General features: G+C 38.0%; 2 protein-coding genes across 2 annotated transcripts; one reads left to right on the top strand and one right to left on the bottom strand.

The window, feature by feature from the left end:
• Window positions 1-3,673: 3,673 nt before the first annotated feature.
• On the bottom strand, window positions 3,674-5,913 carry LOC116190474 (protein no-on-transient A-like). Its single transcript, XM_031520163.1, has 8 exons — window positions 5,536-5,913; window positions 5,235-5,315; window positions 5,059-5,147; window positions 4,871-4,945; window positions 4,576-4,637; window positions 4,414-4,479; window positions 4,050-4,280; window positions 3,674-3,945 (listed from the first exon to the last, which is right to left on the bottom strand). Exons 1-8 carry the CDS (start codon window positions 5,656-5,658, stop codon window positions 3,845-3,847), a joined length of 828 nt encoding a protein of 275 aa, XP_031376023.1. The 5' UTR covers window positions 5,659-5,913; the 3' UTR covers window positions 3,674-3,844.
• A 12,966-nt stretch (window positions 5,914-18,879) lies between these two features.
• Window positions 18,880-22,575, top strand: LOC116190469 (ethylene-responsive transcription factor ABR1-like). The gene is made up of 3 exons (XM_031520152.1): window positions 18,880-18,961; window positions 19,126-19,675; window positions 21,517-22,575. The coding sequence occupies exons 2-3, from the start codon at window positions 19,318-19,320 to the stop codon at window positions 22,287-22,289; spliced, it is 1,131 nt and encodes a 376-aa protein (XP_031376012.1). The 5' UTR covers window positions 18,880-18,961; window positions 19,126-19,317; the 3' UTR covers window positions 22,290-22,575.
• The last annotated feature ends 1,223 nt before the right edge of the window (window positions 22,576-23,798 follow it).

Raw genomic sequence — 23,798 nt, 5'->3', positions numbered from 1 at the left:
GGAATAGTCCATTTAGTCTATAAAGCCCACATCACTTGCCCAGACAATCAAATTATTATAGACTAAACAGGAGAGACCGACTCAAAAGACTAGCTATTAGGTGGAAGAGCTCATTTAGTCTATAAACTTCACATCAATGGCCCATACAATCAATGTCGCCCATAAGGACCAACGTCCTCGTTGATCATGGCCACATTGGTAACGGCTACGTTGGTCACGGCCGGCACTCCCGAGCCACCACTGCGAGGTTTGGCTCTGATACCAATTGTTATAGACTGAAAGAGAGAGTCTAATCCAAAAAACTAGTCTATTAGGTGGGAGAATCCATTTGGTCTATAAACTCCACGTCAATTGCCCGGACCATCAATGTGTGACAAGTCTCATACGTTCAATTGGTTCAATCCATAACATCTTCATCAAGATTTTCATGCAAGAATACATTTTTCGACGTCAAGCAACCGCAAGAAAAACTCGAACAATGAACGGTTTTTCCACCTGAGCAAAAGAAAATCTATTTCTTCTTCATCCTTTAGACAAGTCAGGCCCCATCGCCGCTCCCCTCCATTTCCGATTCTTCTTGTCCTTTTCTTAATTTATTTGAGATTTAAAAAAAAATCCTTTAAAAAATATATATAATTTGAAGTGGACAATCAGTGGCTGTGTGTTTCAGTCTGTCCGAAAGAATCTTCTCAGACTCGCTATAAGTTAGAATCGTTGAGTCGACATGCTGAGTACGATCCAAACAAGCCCTTGATCTTTTGAATGTACAAATCGAACAAAGGAAATTGTATTATTTACTGCCATGATTTAGTCAGGAGGAAAGCGAAGGATCTGATACTAACAGCGAGTATAATCCAACATTAATTCAAAAATTGCAATCGGAACTCATGATTCCGAGTCCTCGATTGTTTCCTTTATTCGATCTCTGATACTCTATTGTGGAAACTGACCTATTGACATGGTTTAATCTGTACATGGTATCCTTGTGTAAATGTTCGAATCAATCCGAATTTTAACTCGTATTCAGTTGGCCTTTCCAGTTGTTCCCTGCAAATTTGTTTCCCCATACAAAATATGTGTTTCGATTCCTGCTCTAAGCATTAAAATACCAAACCATCTACAAAGTTATTGTCACATAATAACTTCAGTGGTCTTTCAATGCTATCCACAAAATTTCGCAGCCATATTCCATATTGGATGCCTCATAACAAGCTATGAACGTTGCCTCCATAGTTGAAGTGGCTGTAAGTGTCTATTTAACACTCTTCTAGGAAATGGCTCCTCAGCTAGTAGATAGACATAGCTAGAAGTGGATCTCCGACTATCTTGGTATCCAGCGATATCAGAATCAGAATACCCAATGATCTTCGACTGATCTGATTTCTAATAAGTGGGCATGAATTGTTTTGTTCTCTATATATTCTGCAAAACCCATTTGACTGCTTTCCAATGATCCATACGTGGATTACTCAAGTACCTCCCCAACATCCCAACTATGTACGCAATGTCCAAACACATACATACCTGCGCATACATTAGGCTCCTCATTGTAGATGCATAGGGGATTTTATGCATCTTGTTCTGTCCAAACTCATTCTTAGAGCACTGGCTGAGACTAAACTTGGCTCCTTTAGCAAAAGAGGTATCTCCTGGTCTGCAATCCTTCATGTCGAATCTCATCCAAACCTTTTCAATATAACTCTTTTGTGATAATCCTATAGAATACCTCAAGAACGATCTCGATGTATCTGGATCCCTAATGAAAAAGAGGCATCCCCAAGTTCCTTCATCTTGAATTTTCCGATAGAAATATCTTGGTTTCATGCAATAAGCTTATATATTTACAAGCAAGCAATATATCATCGACATACAGAACCAGGAAAATATATTTGCTCCCACTGAATTTATGGTATACACATCCATTAACCGTATTTATCTCAAAAGCAAATGAGATAATCCCTTGATGAAACTTATGATACCATTGACGAGATATTTGCTTTAGCCTATAGATGGCTTTTTGTAATTTGCAAACAATTTTCTTGGGGTAAAATTGTTTCATTAATGTCACCATTGAGAAACGTTGTCTTTACGTACATCCGATGCAGCTCAAGATCGAAATGAGCCACAAGTGTCATTATAGTCCTAAAAGATTCTTTCGAGGAAGCCGGAGAGAAAGTCTCTTTGTAGCCAATGTCTTCCTTGCCTTCCTTTTGAGTAAAGCCTTTGGCAATAAGACGAGGTTTATATCATTCCAAACAATGGTATGTCCGATCCAAGCAATTCTTTGCTGATCTTTTCAATGTACAAATAGAACAAAAGCGAATTGTATTATTTATTGCCATGATTTAATCGAAAGAATCCGAACAGCAGAGGAGGAAAGCGAAGGATCCGAAAGCTAACAGCGAGTATAATCCAACATCACTATGAAAATTGCAATTGGGAATTCAGGATTCCTTGTCCTTGAATGTTTCCATTTATTCGGTGTCTGATACCCTCGCGTGGAAACTGACCTGTACGGGGTATCCTCGTGTAAATGTCCGAATCAATCAGAATTGTAACTCGCATTAAGTTGGCCTCCCCTGTTTGCTCCCTGCAAATTCGTTTTTCTTACACGAGATCTGGGTTTCAATTTCCCTGCTCTAAGCATTAAAATCCCCACCCATCTACAAATCATATATTTCTACCAAATGCAGCCCAAATGGGCAAATGCAATTCCGGCAATGAGTCAGGCCCACACACTAGGATGAAGAACTGAGCGTGGGATGGCAATAAAAGGGCCAAGACCAAACGAGAGATGCCCGCAATCCGAAAGGCCCACCAACATCTTATCATCGGCTAAGTTGCTCTTGCTATTACATTTTACTCGAATCCAATGGATTGTTCGATCCATATGTGCAACGTGTGACCCCCGTAAGCAATTTAAGTTAACATACATTTGTCAGCAGCTAGACGAATCTAAGTGCTGCAGAGGCCACAAAGTATAGAATGTGTGAATGATGCTTGGAGAGACCATGATACAAAAGAGACGATATCGCAAAGGAGCGACCTTCATAAGTCGTTCTAGGTAGGAGCCAGAATGAGAAAATCTCAAATGATCTTCTCTTAGGATCGATAAAATTATGGGGAAACTCTAATTAGTTTTTGTTATTAAGCAAAACCATGGCCGACAATACAAGTGCTTAACAGAATGTTTGCTATAATCTTATTAGTATTTCCTCCTGTCATATTGAGAGATACGATCAGTGTTCCTCGTACAAGTGAGGAAAGAGGGCATCAAAACATACAAATGGAAGATTGAGAAAACTGAATGAAATATTTTGACAAGTAAATCAATTTGATTAGACCTACAATGTGTTTGAATTTTGATGCGATTGCTTGCGGGCTTGTTGGCACAGGCACTCTCCGCCACTCACTTGAGCAAAATCAGTGTCTCGTAAATAATGTCAAAACAATTATTCGACTAAAGTTGCCCGATTGCAGATGTCGATTTCCCACAATTGATGAATACCGTGTGAACGTACATGAACCAATTCTGGGTCATCATTCTCATCCGGCTGGAGATAATCAAGAGTGAACAAATCTGTTCACTGGCTCGAGATATTCTCTAGTTATTGAAGATAGGAAATCATCCGTGCAAAGATAGCATGGTTCATTGGCTCGAGACGATCAAGAGTGAACGAAATGTTCAGCTTTCTTATTAATCCCAAAAAACTAACAAGGGGGACTCGAAATAATTTGAACCCTTCGTCGTGCCCGCATTTCTAACTAAGAAAATGAAAAAAAAAAAAATTTAATTACCGCTGCGTCTTGGCTACAGCTAAGAGCAATTCAAAGATAATTATTATCAGGCGGCAGCTGGTTGAGATGGACCGTTGGCGTTAGACCTGAAACCTCTGCCTCGGCCTCGGCCTTGACCACGTACCATGCCCCACCCGCGTCCACGTCCTGTCAACCCCAAAAGCTCATGAGTATGAGTTACTAATAAAATTACGCCTATGATAGAAGTCCGTTGAGACTACAAATGTGATGTTTGATCGAGCTGAACTTACCACGTCCTTGGCTAGGACCAAGAGGACCTCCACCATTAGAGTTGTTTAGAGTAGAAGGATAGCGGTTTATGTTCCCACCGACGTAAGTATATCGTTGCCCTTGCCCCATATAGCCTCCTCGTCCTCGGCCCCTATAGCCCCGTCCCCAACCCCGTCCTCGACTTGAAAATCCCTGCCCCCCGTCCGCTGCCCCATCTAGAACGTGTTCTGCTCCACCATTAATATAATTCCCTGCACAATTGTATGACTAAGCAATCAGTTTATATACTGCAGCGACCAGTATGATCCAACCGCTCTTATTATTCTGGGTGTAAAAGCCGATTCTTAAATCTAGACAAGTGTTAGTTTAGTCGACGAGTGCTACCTCTACCTCGGTCCCTTCCTCTTCCTCGTCCACCCCGTATTCTGCCCATCGTGCTTTGGTGGCCCCCTATTAGTCATATACTGATCATATAAGCACATGAATAGTTTTTTTATATAACAACCGAAGGAAACTAGTTATATTCAAATGCTAAATAAACTTTACCTCCTTGATGGTCCTGGACATGCCCTATCTTCACCTGATCCTGAGGAATAGGGGGCTGGTACCTGCATTTGTATATCTAGAATCATTACATTAAAAAATGATAGATGATATCGAGAGATTTAAGGTGACCATTCCTTGTAGGGATTGCGCCCATAAGTATATCCAGTCAAAATGATCTTAAGCCTTACATCTACCAAATTATGATCACACATACTCGACAAAGCGATTAAGCCACTGAAACTCGAGATGAAAATTTATGTAAATAAATAGAATTGGAGACTTGTGTAGGACATACCCAGTAGAGGATGTGTCCAGTTCATTCTTGGACAAAGTAATGGTTATCACCGAGACATGTCGTGTTGTTTCTAATCTGCCATTGGTTACACAAACATGAATTATCCAGTCAAATGCATAAACCAAATCATAAGATATGCACCGAAAGCAAATCTTTTGGACCAAGAATTGAAACAGCGATGTGCTTACGGAAGAAGGCCTTCTTCTAATGGCTCCCAAGTGTCGGTTATGTCAGTAGAACTGATCGAAGTGTTCTGATGAAGACGAGCTACCCTTCTCTAATTCATCCCAGCAAAAAAAATGACACCGTTAGCACTTGATCACCGCAAATAGCAAGCATCAGCCGAGCGAAATTAGATAAGAACCTTAATCAGTTCGGTGATCATCACAGTCTTGTTTATGGCTCTTCCCATCGCCTTAAGCGCTATCTCCGTCGCCTCTTTCTCCTAAACAACATTGTAATACGTGAAATCCCCGAAGTGATATCATAATGTACCCTAAAGTGCACGTCAACTGATAGCTTTTACACCATGCTTGGTTTAACGATGAAACCGTTATGGAAAAGAAAGATCACATTCGGAACTGAAGCATGTGGCATTAATTCTCTTTCCATTCACATTATAATGAAGGCCGTGTAAGATGAATCAAGTGTACAAGATGTCGGACCTGAAGAAGACTGGTGGCATAAGTGATATAGTTGAGCATCCTGCCCTGCGCAGTGACACGGATCTCATTCTCATTAATGGGTGTCTCTTCTTTCGGCTTCTCGACCCGCTGATACCGGTCCATCACTCTGATTCCTTGCAACTAACCCTGCTTCAGTAATCTGATGATGACTTTTATCATTCAAAAGCAAATTGACACAGCATGCCTCATATTGATCATGACGGCAGCCAGAACGAAACAATTATGGGATATCATAGAGCATCACATAGTAACATGCGAACCGGGATATCTAGATATGCAGACGGGACGGGAGAATATCAGCGTAAGGGAAGTTGAGAAGGATGGAGAAAATAAGGAAAATCAGCCAAAGGGACTGCAATTGGCAGGAGAAGGGAGTGAAGAGAGAAGGCTATCTGGTGATTTGACTTTTCAACGCTTACGTCGCTCTCCCTTGGTGTTGGATCTGTGAAAGCCCGCGGGAGATTCGGACGGGCCTCAACTGCTTGACCGGGCCTTCTCTTCTTCTTCTTCTCTCTTATATTTTCCCTTTTCCCTTTTCCTTTACCTTGCCCAGGAAAAAAAAGAAAGGAATATGAGATCAAACAACTTTTTGTTTTTATAAATTTTGGGTGAACAAAAGCAATTGAGTTCACAAGTCCCTACCGTCAATTTCCTTCTTATTTTCATGTTAAAATGCACTGCGTAAAGAGAAATAAAATTTAGTGCAATGACACTCGCTCTTAATTTGAGATAGAGAGGTTTCGTATTTTATTGTCTAAAATGGAATATTTCATATTTCTTTTATTCAATACCGCTATACTTCTATTTCCCAATTCTCTATTAGGACTTTCCTTGTAATCGAAAGAGAAAAAAAGATATATATATATATATATATATATCACACTCTTCAAGAGGTCCATAGCCAAGCAACTGCACTGTACTGTAGCCTAATAATGGATTGGTCAAGACTCAGGTCGTTTGTCTTGACCACCCGAGTTTCCCTATGTGCCATCCCATAATCAAGTGTGTTGTTGTGGCATCAGTTTTTAAGGAGGTTGCGTAATAGGCGATACGCGCTGACCTCTAGTCCATTGATGGCGGATCACTCCGGTGAAAATGACTACACCAAACAAATGATATCGCGTCCACATATTGTGCGACTTACTTGCTATATATGTGGCTAATTGTGCGACTCAACTGACTATAGTAAGCAAAGACTGAACCATTCTGCTCAGTCGCCTTCGATTGGTTTAATCAATTTTTATTTACTATTCCTTTGTTAGAATCACTGACACAAGACTTCTATATATGCATAACTTCGAGGATTTGTTCAATATATTGTTGGCGTAATGTATTGAATTAATGTAATATTTTCTTGACGCCACTGATACAGAGGATTTGGGAAGAATATAATTGGAAGAGAACTTCCAAATGACCCAAGGGAGGATTAGATCATCGTCACATCGCTTTTTTTTTTTTTGTCTTGAGCATCATCGCATCACCTTAGATCGGAAAGAAGACATTGATGCCATCTTTTTAATGATTGGATAAGCACAAATGATTTGGAGATCATGATTCGATAGGGACAGCTAATTAGTTTCAAAAACAATTATGTAACTCTATTAATAGAAGAGATTTACGCCATCATTTCTCATTTCAATGACTATTTTTTTTCCGATTATATATATATATGATTTTCTGCAGTGGAATTATAGGTAGAGCTCGGTGAAGTGTCCGACTTAGTTATTTATTATATTATCAACGATGATGTAATATAGTAGCGCACGCCCTCGAATAGTAATTAAGAGATTCTAAGTACAATACTCGGTGGAATTACCTATATCCCTTTATTAGTTATTAGAATATCATTTCATTGTACTATATTTATGAGTCTCCCTTGTAATAAAAAATATATATATATTATATTGCATGGTCTAAGGCATGATGAGGAGGATTTTCGGTCCAAATCCATATCAACACGTCCAAGTCCAAAGAAGCATATCTTGAATATATCAAGAAAATATTCTCGTGAAGTGGAAATGGAAGATGAGATATCTTGATCCATGGATTATAAATATTACTCTTTTAATTAGGTAGTATATTTTATTCAGATAGAAATATATTTAGAATTAGATATTACTTTCGATTTTAGTTTGAGTTAAGAGCCTTCAGTTTCTTATTTTGAAACAATTACTTATTTTATTTTTTGAAGTTACATAGCAAGAGTCTAGATTATAATTTCCCATTTTAGTGTCTTCTTTGTTGTCTTAGACCTATATATATATAGTCTATCTCAATGTAACAAAAGGCTAGAACTTTATATCTCAAAAATAATAATACTTGTTTGAAAAAGTTGAGAGATTTCTCTTTTTATCATGGACCTTTTGGGTGTCATTCGTTGGGTTTGGACGTGATCTATTCCCTTTGAGTCTAAATTCATATTTAGACTTGAGAAACCGTGATACGCACCGTATAACATCTTCACCTTCCCACTTTTGCATTTCAAGAAGCCAGGAAAAAAAAAGTGAATTTCTACTCATAATTTGTGAGAATTAATATCTTTGCATTCATATGACAAAAGGTATAATACAACTTCAACTTTGCTTAAAATCAAGAGATGTTTCGATTCATCAAGTTTATTTTCTATGTCCGCTTATTTCACATTTTTCAATTCTTTATTAGGTCCATAATCCTCCATTATGATAATAACAAACAAAAAATTTTCATTTATTTTATAATAGAGTTTGCGATACAAAATTAATTATTTGACTGCAGCTCAGATTCAAAATTTCAAACCATTTCATTTTAAATTTTCATTTTTTAGCTTTTAACAAGTGGGGGAAAATGATGAGGAAGATTTTCAGCCGAAATCCATATCAACATGTCTAAGCCCAAAGAAGCATAACTTGAATATATCAAGGAAATATTCTCGTAATGTGGAAATGGAAGATGAGATGTCTTGATCCATAGATTATGAATATTACTATCTTAATTAGGTAGTATATTTTATTTAGATATAAATACATTTAGAATTATATATTACTTCCAATTTTAGTTTGAGTAAAGAGTCTTCAGTTTCTTATTTTGGAAGAATTACTTATTTTGTTTTAGGAAGTTACATAATAAGAGTCTAGATTCTAATTTCCTATTTTAGTGTTTTCTTAGTTGTCTTAGGCCTATATATATATATATATATATAGTCCATCTCATTGTTACAGAAGACTAGAATTTTATATCACAAGAATAATAATACTTCTTTGATAAAGTTAAGAGAATTCTCTTTTTATCATGGCCCTTTTGGGTGTTATTTGTCGGGTCTAGACGTGATATATTCCTTTCGAGTGTAAATTCAGATTTAGACTTGAGAAATCGTTATCCGTGCGTGTTACATCTTCAACTTCCCACTTTTGCATTTCAAGAAGCAGTGAAAAAATATAAAAAGTGAATTTCCATTCATAATTTATTTATTTTGCTGAAAGAATTATGAAGATACCTTAAAAAGAACTTATCAAAGGAAATCCTACTCTGAATAAGGATTTTCTTTTTTTGGTGAGAAATCGGATATGAGTTTTCTTCTGAAGAGATAAAAAGGGCCAGCCGACAAAAATTCACGAAAAGAAATTTGAAGAAATACATTCACATGCAGAGTGTGGAAAACATTTCTTCCTTCCTTTTCCTGTTCTTTCATTTTCAGATCTATTTCTTCCCCAAAAACGCACGCGTGGCACTCTCATCTATAAATTAAAGTTACCCAAAATTCTTTTGGCTAACTATCCAAGTCTTAACAGTTCATTTATTTAATAAATCAAGGTACACGCTCATGTTGAAAATACGCAATTTTAATTCCCTTTGACTCCTTATTTTGAAAAAGAACATGACTTTTCTTTAAATGTTTAGTGAAACATGTGCTTTTTCATTTTCCTTGAGACAAACACGTCCTCTTTTCCACTTGGAAAGTAGATGTGATCAAGAATAAAATGATCCTTTGTATCTTTGAAGCAACAACCCATGACGAGATTTTCCAAAAGAAGGGCAATATATTCACGATGATTTGCATTTAATAGTAATAATAACAAGAATAATGTTTATCAGTCCTACTCCTGATAGTACTTGATTAGTTGCGCATGCTTATCGGGAAAAAAAAAACTATTGCACGTGGGGTGAAACCTACTCTTTGGATAAACTAATCACGCCCATCACATTGAAGTCTTAAAGTAAATTCAGTAATTAGAGCCTTAATCTTCTTCATCAACTATTCTCAAGATTTTGTTATATTTGGTAAAAACGCTATGATGTATTTCAAATATATATATATTTTTTAACCTTCCAAGATAACACAATTGTTATGCTCACAATTTTTATACTATACCGCAATGGGATTTTTTAAATTTCATTTGTTTTTCATTTTAATCCCAACATTGACTTTTGCGATGGACTGATATATCAAGTGGTTTCAAATTTGATACTAATGAAACTATTCAAATTTCTTTTTTATTATTATTATAATTTTTATTTTATTATACTGAGTCACGTGCCTTCTTTATAATAAAAAAAATAATATGAGGTTTATCATAATTAGGGAGAGCGGGAAGGGAGAGAGTACAAGAATAAACTGTTGTACGAGTACAAAGGATGTGGAGAAAAATTTACCAAATTAACCCTCGACCTATTTTATTTTTTCCTCTTAATTGGAGCATGGATAAGTTTTGCAATTTATTCTAATTAAGTTGAATTTGCATCTTTTGTCCCAAGGAGATCTTATTCTTCAGATGGTTTTGTGGGGTCCTTTGTGCTTTATAGGTCTTGGTCCTCCCGTCTATAGCTATAAACCTACCCAGTCCACCTAGGCGTTCAAAAGCGGCTGACTAGAGGTCATTGGTAAATTACCTTCCCCCCAATCTCTACCGTCAGTTTTCATAACCATAGAGCTCGTGATGCTGACCTGTCAATTGATTTATTCCACATCCTAATCACGCCAATGTGACAATGACTTGCATGATTCCATGAACAATGTTGCTGGTAATTATAATGCTACAATTGATTTTAGTTCGCCGTATTTGTTACAGTTCAGTTCCTAATTATGGTTATTTCATAAACCTTAATTTGTTGTTATGCGGACTTGGTGCGACATCAATTCCAGAGAAAGAAACTTCCAAGTAGCTGGCCAACCTCATTTTCTATTTTTAATTTTTCAGTGATAGTGGAGGGCGAAAGCCTTTACAAGAAAGAAACTACGCTACACAAAAACGGGGTAAGGAAGCTCCTGCAAGATCGCCCTTAAGGAGAGCGTGAAGACCAATCGGGGGAGCAACTAAGAAATGTGAACTCAATGATAAGGAAACCGCCCATCGAGCCATTCAATCAGCGCCTGTGTTGCCCTCGCAGTATGTATGACCGACTTCTACATGTCAGTCACGGTGGAGAATATCGCTAATGCTGCTCACTAGCGGTTCGAGACATTGATTGTGGGTTGCACCATCTGATAGCAGTCGCTGAACCACTTGAGAGTCGAGTTCCAAGACCACGTGCCGATAGCCACGGTCCCAAGCCAGCTGTAGTCCCACCAGAGCACCCTAGAGTTCAGCTGTCGTCGAGGTTGCAAAGTCGACATTGTGCTAAAATCCACAAATCCAGTGCCCATCATCATTCCGTAGTAGACCTCCAGCCCCTGCAATTCTCGGATTACCTTGCGATGCACCATCCGTATTGACCTTAACCCACCATGCGGGAGGCCACCTCCATCGAATCTACCTCGACTCCCTCCTCGGCTGAGAGGTGTTGGACCGCAGATCCCTCGAGTGTTCGAAGTTGTGCGCTGTTGCACGAATAGCTCGAACTTCATCCCTCGATTGAACGAAGTCCTATTTGAAGAGGCCTTTGTTACGCCATCCCCAGAACAACTAGCATGCCACACCAAACTGAGTTGCCCACTTCTCGTCACAACTCCCCAGATTCAACATCAATAAAGGCTTAAGGGGTTCTAAGAAAAACCGACCACGAATATTCCTCGGGACTAGTCGGTACCATGCCGAGCGTGTACCTAGACAGTCCCTTAGCACATGCAGGATTGTTTCCATAGTAGAGGAGCAGAAGTCGCACAGCCTCGAGACTGCTAAATGTCGTGATACTCGCAGGATATTTGTCAGTAGTTTCTCGTGAGCCACAAGCCACAAAAATATTCGAATCATTTGGGGCCATCACCATTGCTATACCAGTCGCCAAATAGGCTCTTCCATACTCCACAATGGTTCTGCAAGCAAGGAATAAGTTGTTTTCACCGAGAATATACCCAAGGGTTCAAGTGCCCAAGAGATGCAGTTGTCTCCTAGCTCAGGAACCGGCGGTTGTTGCGCCGCTACCCTCAGGAGCGTGGAATGATCGATCATGTGCTCAAACTTGCTCTAATCCCATCCACCTGTACTCGTAGATACGTACTCACGGACTCGCGAGCTCGCAGCAGCAGCATCGACGGTGGTGGTTACTGCATGCAGTAGAGGCTCAGCCCCTCGAATCCAACGATCCTCCCAAAACAGCACTCCTTCACTGTTCCTTACACTCCATACCACCCCTCCTGCTACCAGGTTCCATGCCTTAGCAATGCCCCTCCATTGCCATGAGCCCGTCGATTTATAGGATAGTGTCAATGAAGAATCCGACCTATCACCATACTTGCCCCGGAGGACTTGCACCCACAGAGCCGATCTTCTGGTTAAGAATCCCCAACCCCTCTTAGTGAGAATTGTCGTGTTAAAGAGGGGAAGGTCCCGCAACCCCATTCCATCACACTTGGTCGGCTTGACAATAGTCGCCCACTTCACCAAATGGAGTTTCCGTTGATTCGTTGAATGTCCCCAAACAAAGTCACGACATAACCGTTGGATCTCTTTGCTTACCAAAATTGGGAGTTGCATCGTGTGCATAGCGTACGACAGCATTGCTTGGATAACGGACTTGGCAAGTGTAATCCTCCCAGCCATCGAGAGTGACTTCGAGGCCTATCCATTCAACCGTGCTTGCACTTGGTGGATAATCTGGCTAAAGTGCTCTTTGGACACTCTCCCATGTACAAGCTGAATGCCAAGGTAGCTTCCTAGTGTATTTGTGGCAGTAAAGGAACTAACTCGACAGATGGCCTCTCGGTCTTCCATTGCAACATTCCTAGAGAAAAAAATGGAGGTCTTGACTGCACTAACTTTCTCTCAGGATGCTTGACAAAAACGTTCTAGGACATCGCAAACCAACCGCATCTGATCAATCGACGCATTAACGAATAGAAGGAGATCGTCAGCAAACATTAGGTGGGAGATGGACGGCCCCTCCTGCCCACCTTGATAGGCTGCCAGCGACCATCATCCACAGTATCTTGAATCAAATGCGCCAACCGCTCGATGCACAGAACAAAGAGATACGGCGAGAGCGAATAACATTGGCGAATACCTCGACTGGTCGAAAATTCGGCTATGGTTTCGCCATTCCAAAGAATGCGCATGTGAATCGAGGAGATACAATTCATTATGGTGTGGCGGAGTCGGTCCGGGACGCCGACTGCCTCAAGTGTCTCGTCGATGAACCCCCATCTCAACCGGTCATATGCTTTCTCAAGGTCCACTTTAATGGCCATGAACTGTTTGTTGCCGTTCATACGGTGCATACAATGCACGAGCTCCTGCGCCACCACTATGTTATCATGAATATCACGTCCAGGAATAAAACTTACTTGGTTCGGCGAAACAAGTTCAGCCATGTACCCTTGTAGCCGGTTTGCTATTACCCTCGTCACCAATTTGTAAGAGACGTTACATAGGCTTATAGGGCGAAAATGTGAATAGACTCTGGATTATCGAGCTTAGAAATTAAAACAAGGAGTGTCTCATTTACCAATGCAACATCTTCACCTTCATTTAAGATCTTCCTGACAAACTCAAAAACGGAAGGGTAAACCGTCTCCCAATTAGACTGGTAAAATATAACATGAAATCCATCCAGTCCCGGGGCTTTGTACGATCCCATAGAGAATAAGGCCGCACACACTTCTGCAACTGAGGTTGGTCAGGACAATGACTGTATGTCTGCTACTAAGTCCGGCCTAAACCGAGTGGAGAAGCGTGGGCAAGCTACGTCTCGGTCGTCGGTGAACAGCGTACGGAGGTGCTTCGTGGCAAGGGCTGCAAGGTCTGTGGTGTTCGTGATCCATCTCCCATCCGAGTCCAAAAGCATCTCAATTCGAATTCTTCAGCGCTTCACTACAGCTTTAGTGTGGAAGTATTTGGTGTTTCGGTCCCCTGAATTAACCCACTCTATTCGTGATTTTTGGAACTAGAGTATCTCCTCCTGTGTCAGGATATCTTCGAGGTCTTTTGAGAGGGATTCATCTAGCTCCCTCACTTTCTACTATATTAACCACTGAATAAACTCTTTAGATAGTTAATTGCATATGCATACTGTCGATTGCTTTGCGTACAAAATAACATGATGTGGTCGACAGTACGCACATGCAATTGACTGTCTAAAGAGTTTGCTTTTCGGAGTATGACATAAATGAACCGGAGTAAGACACGTCCAGAAAAGATAAAATAGTGCTAAAGATCCGTGACTGAATTGAAAATTTTCCCTTTTACAATGTAATGTCCCCTTCACTTCACCCATTTGCTATACATATATATAAACATATATAGGGAGCTTTTGCAACTGCACTGAATGACTGTTTTGTATTCCTCCGTAAATGCATATGCATTTACTCTTTAGATAGTTAATTGCATATGCATACTGTCGATTGCTTTGCGTACAAAATAACATGATGTGGTCGACAGTACGCACATGCAATTGACTGTCTAAAGAGTTTGCTTTTCGGAGTATGACATAAATGAACCGGAGTACGACACGTCCAGAAAAGATAAAATAGTGCTAAAGATCCGTGACTGAATTGAAAATTTTCCCTTTTACAATGTAATGTCCCCTTCACTTCACCCATTTGCTATACATATATATAAACATATATAGGGAGCTTTTGCAACTGCAGTGAATGACTGTTTTGTATTCCTCCGTAAATATCCTCAATTCTTTTTCGTTTTTCTTTTAAGGAAAAGGGAGTCGCAATTTTTTCTTCCCATCAGTTTTGTGAAATTTTAAGACAATCGCAACAGTCTAATTTTAAAGGCTAAAGTTATTTATTGCTCAATATTTCCCTTGATGCATAGGTTGAGTTAGTTTTTTAAAGTCCCTTGCATGGAACTAATTAAATAAGATGACAAACGTGTGTGTATTGTATTGAACAAGCGCCCTATTATTAAATGAAAATTTGAGATAATCATAACCGTATAATTTTAAAAATTAAAGATGTGGTATGGTTATTTTTCAATAATTTTTATAGCAAAAATTAGGAAAAGAAGGTATAAAAGATCTGGAACACGAACCCCACCCGCAACCCCCAACCATGGAAAAGTGATGTTCCAATGCTGAGAATTTTCGGACTGAAGTAATTAGAAAAGAAAAACGAATAATGTGATTCGAGGAACCATAGTTTGTGCTCATTATTCTTTGATACTGATCTTCTATTCCTCTTTTGCATGCGGAAAATTTTTTGCTACTGTATTTTATTTAATTATATATATATATATATATTCTTCTATTTTAGCTCAACCATTCGTCACATCACATCATCTTTTCTTCTTTTTTTTTCTTTTTTTCCCATGTGCAGGTTGATGTCAAACTTTCTAGGACAATTGAGTTACTAGGATTAATTTCGTAGATCTGGCCCTGGCCTCTCTCTTCATACCATTTGGCGTCATAGTTGCAAATCAATCACTACAACAAAATAGATACATACTGGACCAGTTCACCCTAAATATAATATAGTTTTTGCAGAATTCATACCGCATCTCATCATGAAAATCCATGTTGGTTGATGTTAATGCATGAAAAAGAAAAAAAAATTGCCAAGGAAATATAAAATGAAGCGTGAAAAAGAAAAAAGAAAACAATTCAATGGGTAGCTAGGTTCAAAGCTTCAAATGAATGTGAGTCATATACACAACAGTAGCGTTGAGTATTCTAATAATCAAAGTTTTCAAATTCAGAGGGCAGGCGATGTAAAGTAATATTCCATTTTTTTGGTAAGAAAACGGGTGATATAAAGTATTTATTATATAGGAGAAATTACGCAACTTATTGGCATAGTCCACTTTGTTGGCATTATTTACTATCATCTGTTATTGATTGATCAAATAATAAGCTGCTTGCTTTGCTTTATTTATTTATTTTTTTGGAAGAATAGTCTTACTTTTTTTTTATAAACTATAAATAGTCTTATCTATGTGCTATTCAATATATGTATATATGTGAGATGCATTAATTTCGATATACACAATTTCAATATTCGTGTTCTGTTGGGAACCATCGAATTTCTTTGGGAAAAATCAATGGCCCAACGCCAACCACATATGAGTAAATTTGTCCATCTGCGCCACCTGAGGAAGGAAAAAGAAGAAAAATCACCCCATTGGATAACTTATACCGTACAATTGTTCTAAATTATTATAAGATATGATTGGATAATTTACGTTAAATTAAATAAAAACATATTTCACATTTGTAATTTACTTCAAGTTTTAATGTACTAAAACTTAAACTAATTTAGTCAAAATTTTATTTTTAATAAAAAAAGGATTTGGAGTGACCGACATAGCAACCCTTCAAAGCATGAGCATATAGGCATAACATTGCTGCAAAATATCCAAATCGAATCATAACTACACAAGGGAGCGACTCTAATAAAGTTTCAGAAGATATTTCACTCATCCACCACTACAAAATCAGAGTGTTCTCAAGCATATTCGGCAACAAACATGGGGCCTTTCCCCGGTATTTGCTTTTCAAGAATTCTTGAATTTCTAATCTGAAATTTAAAATATCAACGCGATATCAATCGAGTGATCACCTGACTGAAATTCAGAATTTGCGTAAGTCACCCAATAATGTTTAGCTCATTCATTAATAATGGAAGTGCGTTTTCCTCGGGTCTTCGTAATTTGCAAATGGAGAGTACAGTAAAAGGTAGTTATACTCTCCTAATTTACTTAAAAATGGTCAACGAAAAAGACCTTTTATATATTGAATTCAAAGAATTTTGCCAATAGTCCAAATGAGATTAGGATAATGCGAAAAAATTAACCTGACAGCATATCATGTGATACACGGTCATCCTATCCGTTCATCCAAGAGTCCACTCGAAGCGCACGCCTGATGGACGGTCATGATTCTGGTGTCACATGACTCCGGGTCATGATAGACTTTCATTAGGATAATAACAACACCAAACATATCGCAGAGTTGAGTTCAACATCCGACAGCTAACTAGTTTTTATCAATTTATCTCATCCAAGGAAGATTCTATATCTATATATATATATATATATATATATAATTAATTGTCTACCTTAGAATAATTTGACACGCATGAATGTTTCAGTCTTTAATTAAAAAAAGATTACTTAAAGAACAAAGGAGAGTACGTACGTACATCGACAAAAAACATGCCTATCCCAAAGTTTGCTTCGCGACATTCCAAACCTCGTTCACATCAATCGTCCAACCGCATAGTCAAATATATATGGTCGTGGATAGTCCAAGTCTAATTCTCATAGTAATTAACAATTGTTTCATAATTGCACCATGTGGTTCCATGATCGTCACACGAAATATGATAAAGAATGAACGGCCCGGTCAATCGTTCAGATGTGAAATATATCTTTCCATAACTTTCCCAAGGTCAGAGCTGGGATGCAGCTCCTCTGTTTTTTTGCCGCTTATACAATTCTTAAAGAACGGTTCTGCGAATCTCCTATCTCCGACCTGCAACGGCCTATGTTATTGCACCTAATAAAAACAGAGTGATAACTCGTGCAGCTCATGGTGTTGCCTAGCTACAAATTATTTAGACATTATTGTTAATACGGGCATAGCATTTGGTGTTAGTGCAACAATTTGATCCGGTAAATCAATAACGGGTTTGCTCTTAGATGCGAAAGCAATCGTGTTGGGTGAGCAAAATGAGTGCGAGAAGGATAGTATTATTTAAATGTGATAGGGATGGTATTCTTTCCCCATTTTCTACGACATAGATTCCATACTTAACATGGGCCCCAAATCTATTTATGCTATCGTTTCCATCTCACGGCCCATTTAATTGGATTACGACTCGATGACAGCGTCAAAGGCAGCCCAGTTTATGATTAAAAACACTAAGCTCTAAAAATTAATTAATTAGTCAATTAATTAATCAGAGTTTCTCCCAGAAAATTCTCCTTATGTCGGTAATAAAAGAATCCAATTCAAACTAGAACTCCTCATATCTAAGTTTTAACCGTCGACATTCTCTTCTCCATTGCTCCACTACCAACACCACCGCCATTACTCATTCCTCTGCTTCTCCTCAAAATACATGGGTCAAAAACCAGTGTGAACATCCTCCTCCCCCACGGCACCTTTGCCATTTTTATTTATTACTTGATTTTTTTTATTTTTCAATTATAAAGAGAGATCAATGAACCTAGAAAGAGATATGGAAAAGGAAAATGAAAAGATTAGGCTGAGTTCGATTACCGATGAAAATTCAATCTAAAATCTCTTGATTTTCGATCAAAGTTGAGTAGCAAAGCCACCACTTTAAGCCCCCCTTCTTTGACTCCGAGAGTTAAAAAAAAGAAAAAAATGAATTCTTTTACCAGATAATTAATATAAAAAAATGCTATAAAATGGTTGGATTCTACCATTAATATATTAGCTTAAATAATTTTCTTTTTTTTTAGTGTACATCACCTTATATTTGAAAGTCCAATATCGAATTTTTTCTGTGTGCATGACTCGACTTATTCAAGTTCAAGCGGGTCATCTTATTAAGAAATAAAATTCTTCCAATTGTAGATGTTATCCCTTCAAAAGACTCGAATATGATCAAGAGAGAGTATAGTGCAGTGACACACTTTTTACTTGGAGACCAAAAAGTCTCAGATCCGATATCCAGTTGAACCATTCACGCCTCTTTATTAAGTATTTAAGATTTATATTTTAATATATTAAGTCATGAATCTCCCTATTAATTGAAAAGAAAATTCAAATGTGAAATCAAGAGAAATAAATGTCAAATCACCTAAATTGACCCGCATTTATATTAGTTTAAACTTATGCATTGAACACACATTACATCGAAAACTTAACATCCGCCGGCTTTTTTTTTCCTCTTTCCTTTTTGCAATCTTCCTTTTTTTTGTCCTTTTCTGGAAGTTAATTCATAAAATAGAAATATTTATTTGGTCGATGAAAATGACGAAGAAATGAAAAAAGAGGAAAAGGAAAAAAAATCTCCTTGTAAATTAAAAGGCGGCCAAGTTGGTGCTTACAAAGACAGAGGAACGGAAACTAAGTAAAGGTCCGTAAATTCACTGTTGCGGTGACGGCGGAGCATGTTTGAGTTTCGCTTTTCCTCTCATATATATGAAAACGTTCCATCAACCCAATCCCAAAAACGATTCCTCTGCCTCTTTTTTCTTTCTTTTTTCCATAATTTTTTTTCGGTATTTCATTATTATATAGTTGCGGCAGGAGACGGGGAGACGTTTCATTAGTACATGTGCTAAGGTGGCGAATCGGCAGGGCACCGGCGAGTTTGGTGAAGTCCCACCACCAATAGGCGGCGGAGAAAGCGGCGATGATGAGGAGCAGGAACATAGCCACATCCACGTCAGAGCACAACCTGATCAAGGGCCGGCTCATTCGCGTGAACCTATGATGGATTGGCCAGTAGTGCAACCACAGCTTGCTGAGGTACCGCCCAGCTCTCCCCCGGCCATGTTCTCGTCGTTCTGCAGGCCAGGGGAGATGTCCGCTATCGTGACAGCTCTGACGCAGGTTGTCTCGGGGCAGAGAGCAGGAAGCCAGGGGACGCTTCCTCATCCAACTCCTTCTTCTTGTTTACCACTCTCCTTGCCCAGTTATTCTCCCGCTCCGTGGGTCGGACAGAAGAGACCGCGCGGGGAGGGCAGTTCATCCGGGGTTTCCGAGTTTGCTTCTCTAAGGGGTCATGGAATGTATGGTGATCTCATAGCTCGGTCACAATCAGCAGAGCCATCATCCTTTCCAACCGGTACGTTAGTTTCTTCATTATCAAATCATTTGCAGACTTAAACTATATCGGCACGTTAGTCTCTCCCGGCCCTCAAACTATGAAAACCTTAAACCGTTTCATATGTACATAAGATGATATTACTGCGCCATTGATCAAATCATCATCTCTTCGATAACCTCAAGACCTTCCTTCGATCGAATCATCAGCTTGGTCCTTTGCTTTTATCCTTATTCTTTTGGGAAAGAAGATTAAATCGCTAATCCTTTATCTAAAGTATTGATCTTTCTCTGATTTTCATGCCTTGTTGGAGAACATTGGTTTACTCAAAAACCTTGAATTTCTCTGCTCCATGTGTGTAACTTTCAAATCTTCTAGAAGCACAATCTTTCCTTCCTCTGCTTTTACTCTGTTTTCTTTTTCTTTTTTTTTTTCTCTTTAATTATAAGATTAGGTTAAGGCTCTAGCCCTGTTCTCAAAGTTGACAAATTGTCTTTCTTTTTCTTTTTTCTTTTTTTGGAATTTACAATTAACGTTAGAGTAGGTACATCGAATATTGCATGCATGCATACATAATTACTAAAACATTAGTATTTCCTAATCTCGATAAAAACAGCCACGTAGCCATTATTTCTTGTGAGAACAAAATACGAAATGCATTGATCAAGGCATGCCAATGCAAACACTACGTTAATTATTATTATTATTATTATTATTATTATTATTATTATTATTATTATTATTATTATTATTATATGTAAGCCATAACCTAATCTACGCCAATGTATATTACATATGCATATTCTAACAAATGATACCTATACTCCAGCCAAAAAAAAAAATGAATCATAACCTCTTGGTCTCAAGTCAAAGCCACTACATCAATCCCCACTTTTTTCATGTTTAGATGAAAGTGAAATAATAAAATTGCTCAAACCCGCTCACATATGTTAGTTCAAGCGGTTCAACGTTTATTTTTCTTAATGAATGTCTTTGGGTTCAAGTCTTGTGAATGCAAAAAAATCATGTTGGAAGAGTTTTACCACCTTAGTGGGCAGACCCAGTTAGAACTAAATTAGTCGGAACCTATTAGACTTTCGAATACTATGGTACACACTAAAAAAAACTTACTAGAACTCCAATTTTTACTAAATAATAATAATAGTAATATTAATATTAATAGTAAACTACGGAAATTTGAATATTCTTCATTCCATTTTTTTCCTTCAAAAAGTGAGATTCACTACAGTGCGATTCGCTTTCAACCTGATGTCAAGATATTACCATGTCAGTTTACACTAGTGGAACCAGTCGTATCTCTCTTTATTTCCCTTTTGATCCATCTCCTACTCGAGTATTAAGCTTCCTCTTTAGATATTAAAAAAAAGAAAAAAAGAAAAATACAAGATTCACATTTTATGTATTGAAATATAAAATATATATAAACCAAATTCATGTTATATATATTGAAATATTGAATAAACTAAATTCAGTCATTGGTTGGTTAAGAGGTTCGACGGTTGTTCCGCTTAAGTATGGTATCAGATTCTAGTCCTTGTAAATGGAGAAAATCCACTTTGATAGAGCTTTACCTCTTAGTAGGCCAACCGACTTGACTGAATTAGTTGAGATTCAATTGGACTTCTGGATATAAGGGTTCACCCAAAAAAAATTCACTATAAAATTTTGTGTCAAATATTCAATCCTTTCGTTTGCTTTTTTGTTTTCTATTTTGATATTCATCGACAATGCCAACCTCGCTTATTACCTTCATTTTCTATATCGTCTATTTTTCGTATATATGCCGCGATTAAGTGGTTCGGATACAAATAATACTAAATAGAGAGATCATATTTTATTAGGTATGGAGCATATGCCGTTTGTGGCGCCAGCAACTGCCACCCCACCAACTGCATCCGGCCACCCAGCATCATCCCATGATGAGGCTGGCGTTGTTGGAGCAGAGCGGCGGAGGAGATACAGGGGTGTGAGGCAAAGGCCGTGGGGCAAATGGGCGGCAGAGATCCGGGACCCTCACAAAGCTGCCCGAGTATGGCTGGGCACATTCGATACAGCCGAGGCAGCTGCCCGGGCTTACGATGAGGCTGCCCTCCGGTTCCGAGGCAACCGGGCCAAGCTGAACTTCCCAGAGAATGTCAGGATGCTCCCCCAAGGCGTCCAGACCTACACCTCTGGGCCTGCCCTGGCAGTCTCAAATGCTCCTGTGGCGGCTCACCAGGTGGTGCCACCAGCTCCACCTGAGCAGCCTCCAGGACTAGGAGGCCTTCGACCACCAACAGGTCCGGTACCTGACATAGCTAGAGACTATTGGCTGCAGGATCCGTATAGCCAGCTGATTTCGGGCCAAAACACGGTTGGTTTGTTGGAGCATATGATGCTCCCTCAATCGCAAATGGGTTCATTACAATCTTCAATCAATACCAGCTCATTTTTATCATCGAGTTCAGCTCCTTCTTCGGCATCGGTTTCAATTCCTCTGATATTCTCAGAGCAGCAATTGGCTTACCCACGGCCGCCACCAAGAGATAGCCATCAGGGAGGTGGCAGGGCGGATGTCGCGGCCCCGCCATGGTCAGCTGGCTCCTCTAGTCAACATCCACCGTCCACAGGTTGATTGGGTCCATGAAGTTATTATTTTGTTCTGATTTTTGTTTTTTATTTTTGGGTGGAATAGCCATAGCTAAAATTAGACATACATTTGTTGTATTTTTGTAAGGTCATTACCCTCTTAATTTCTCTGTAATGTGTAAGCAAATTTCTATTTGCCTTTTCTTTTTCTTTTCATACGTACGTGAAAAATGGGAAAACAGGAGACATGTTCATTTTATGGCCGTATTGTTTTCGGGAAAGGAGTCCCGTTGAAACATTTTATTTTTTAATGTTCCCATGATATTGAGAAATTTATTGTCGGTTTGATTTCGCAATTTAATTTTAAGATTTTAATTCTAACTTTAATTCTATTCAGTATTCACTACACAACAAAAGTCAACAATACAATTATCATTTTTTTATTTTTCTTCAATTTTTTTAACCATTTAATTTAATTTTTAATAATAAATTCTCTCAACTATTTATTACTTTTTTCACAATTCAACAATACAATTATTACTTTTTTTTACTTTTTCACATTTTTTCTTATAATTCAACATTACAATCATTACAAACAAATTAAAATCAAAACTCAACTCAATTCAATTTTAAAACCAAACACACTAATTTGTTTACATAAGCTACGCTTGGTAAATAAATTTGCAGTAGGCTCCATTGAAATGATTCCCGATTATATTCATTTTTATGATATCCATCCATATAATTTATCAAGATATTTTGGTTTAAATTACCCTAACTCGAGATAAGAGCGAAATGAATGGGTGCAAGATTAATACATAATGATAAACCAACTAACAGAGTAATGTCTTGGTACGTAATCTTCATAGAAGTTTCCGAGGCTGCTCTTTAAAAATAAAAGTAATGGAGAACACAATTGATTAATTTCTTTTAAAATCTAAACTTAATTAGGTTGTTGATCAACATGTACTTTGAATTAGACCCATTAATATAATATGTTTTACGATTGCACAAACGTGGCTTATTGGGAAACAAGAAACGTGTAAAACTATAATTCTCGTATTTGAATAAGAAATTGAATAAGTGGCATTGGAACATTGCATCATCGCGTTCCTCGACTCTTTAAATAAAAAATATGGAATCCAATCTCCTCACCAACAAAAATCTGAAGCCCCGTTTTAATTCAGATTGATTTCAGGAAAGTTCGAATAAAATTTCGTGCTAATAAGACATATCAATTATCATCATTCGATAAAATATTTTGAAGAAAATTGTCCCAAGTGAAAATGGCTTATGAAATCAATCTATTTAATAACTTGATTATTTGATACTGGTTCTGTCAAAATCTCGATTGTAACTCTTAAAATCTTATAAATGTTTCATTTTTTCAATGATAAATCAACTCTTTATAGATCTATAACCCTGATAAACTTGCACCAAAACTGCGATTTCATTCAGTAAAATAGTTCAAATTCAAATCTACAGAGTCAAAAATTTATCAAATTTATAGCAATTTCTAATCTAAGGAAAATTTACTGAATTTTATAGTTTACTC

This window comes from Punica granatum, unplaced genomic scaffold, assembly GCF_007655135.1.
Source record: "Punica granatum isolate Tunisia-2019 unplaced genomic scaffold, ASM765513v2 Contig00460, whole genome shotgun sequence".
Lineage (NCBI taxonomy): Eukaryota > Viridiplantae > Streptophyta > Magnoliopsida > Myrtales > Lythraceae > Punica > Punica granatum.
This window is presented reverse-complemented; position numbering and strand designations above follow the sequence as displayed.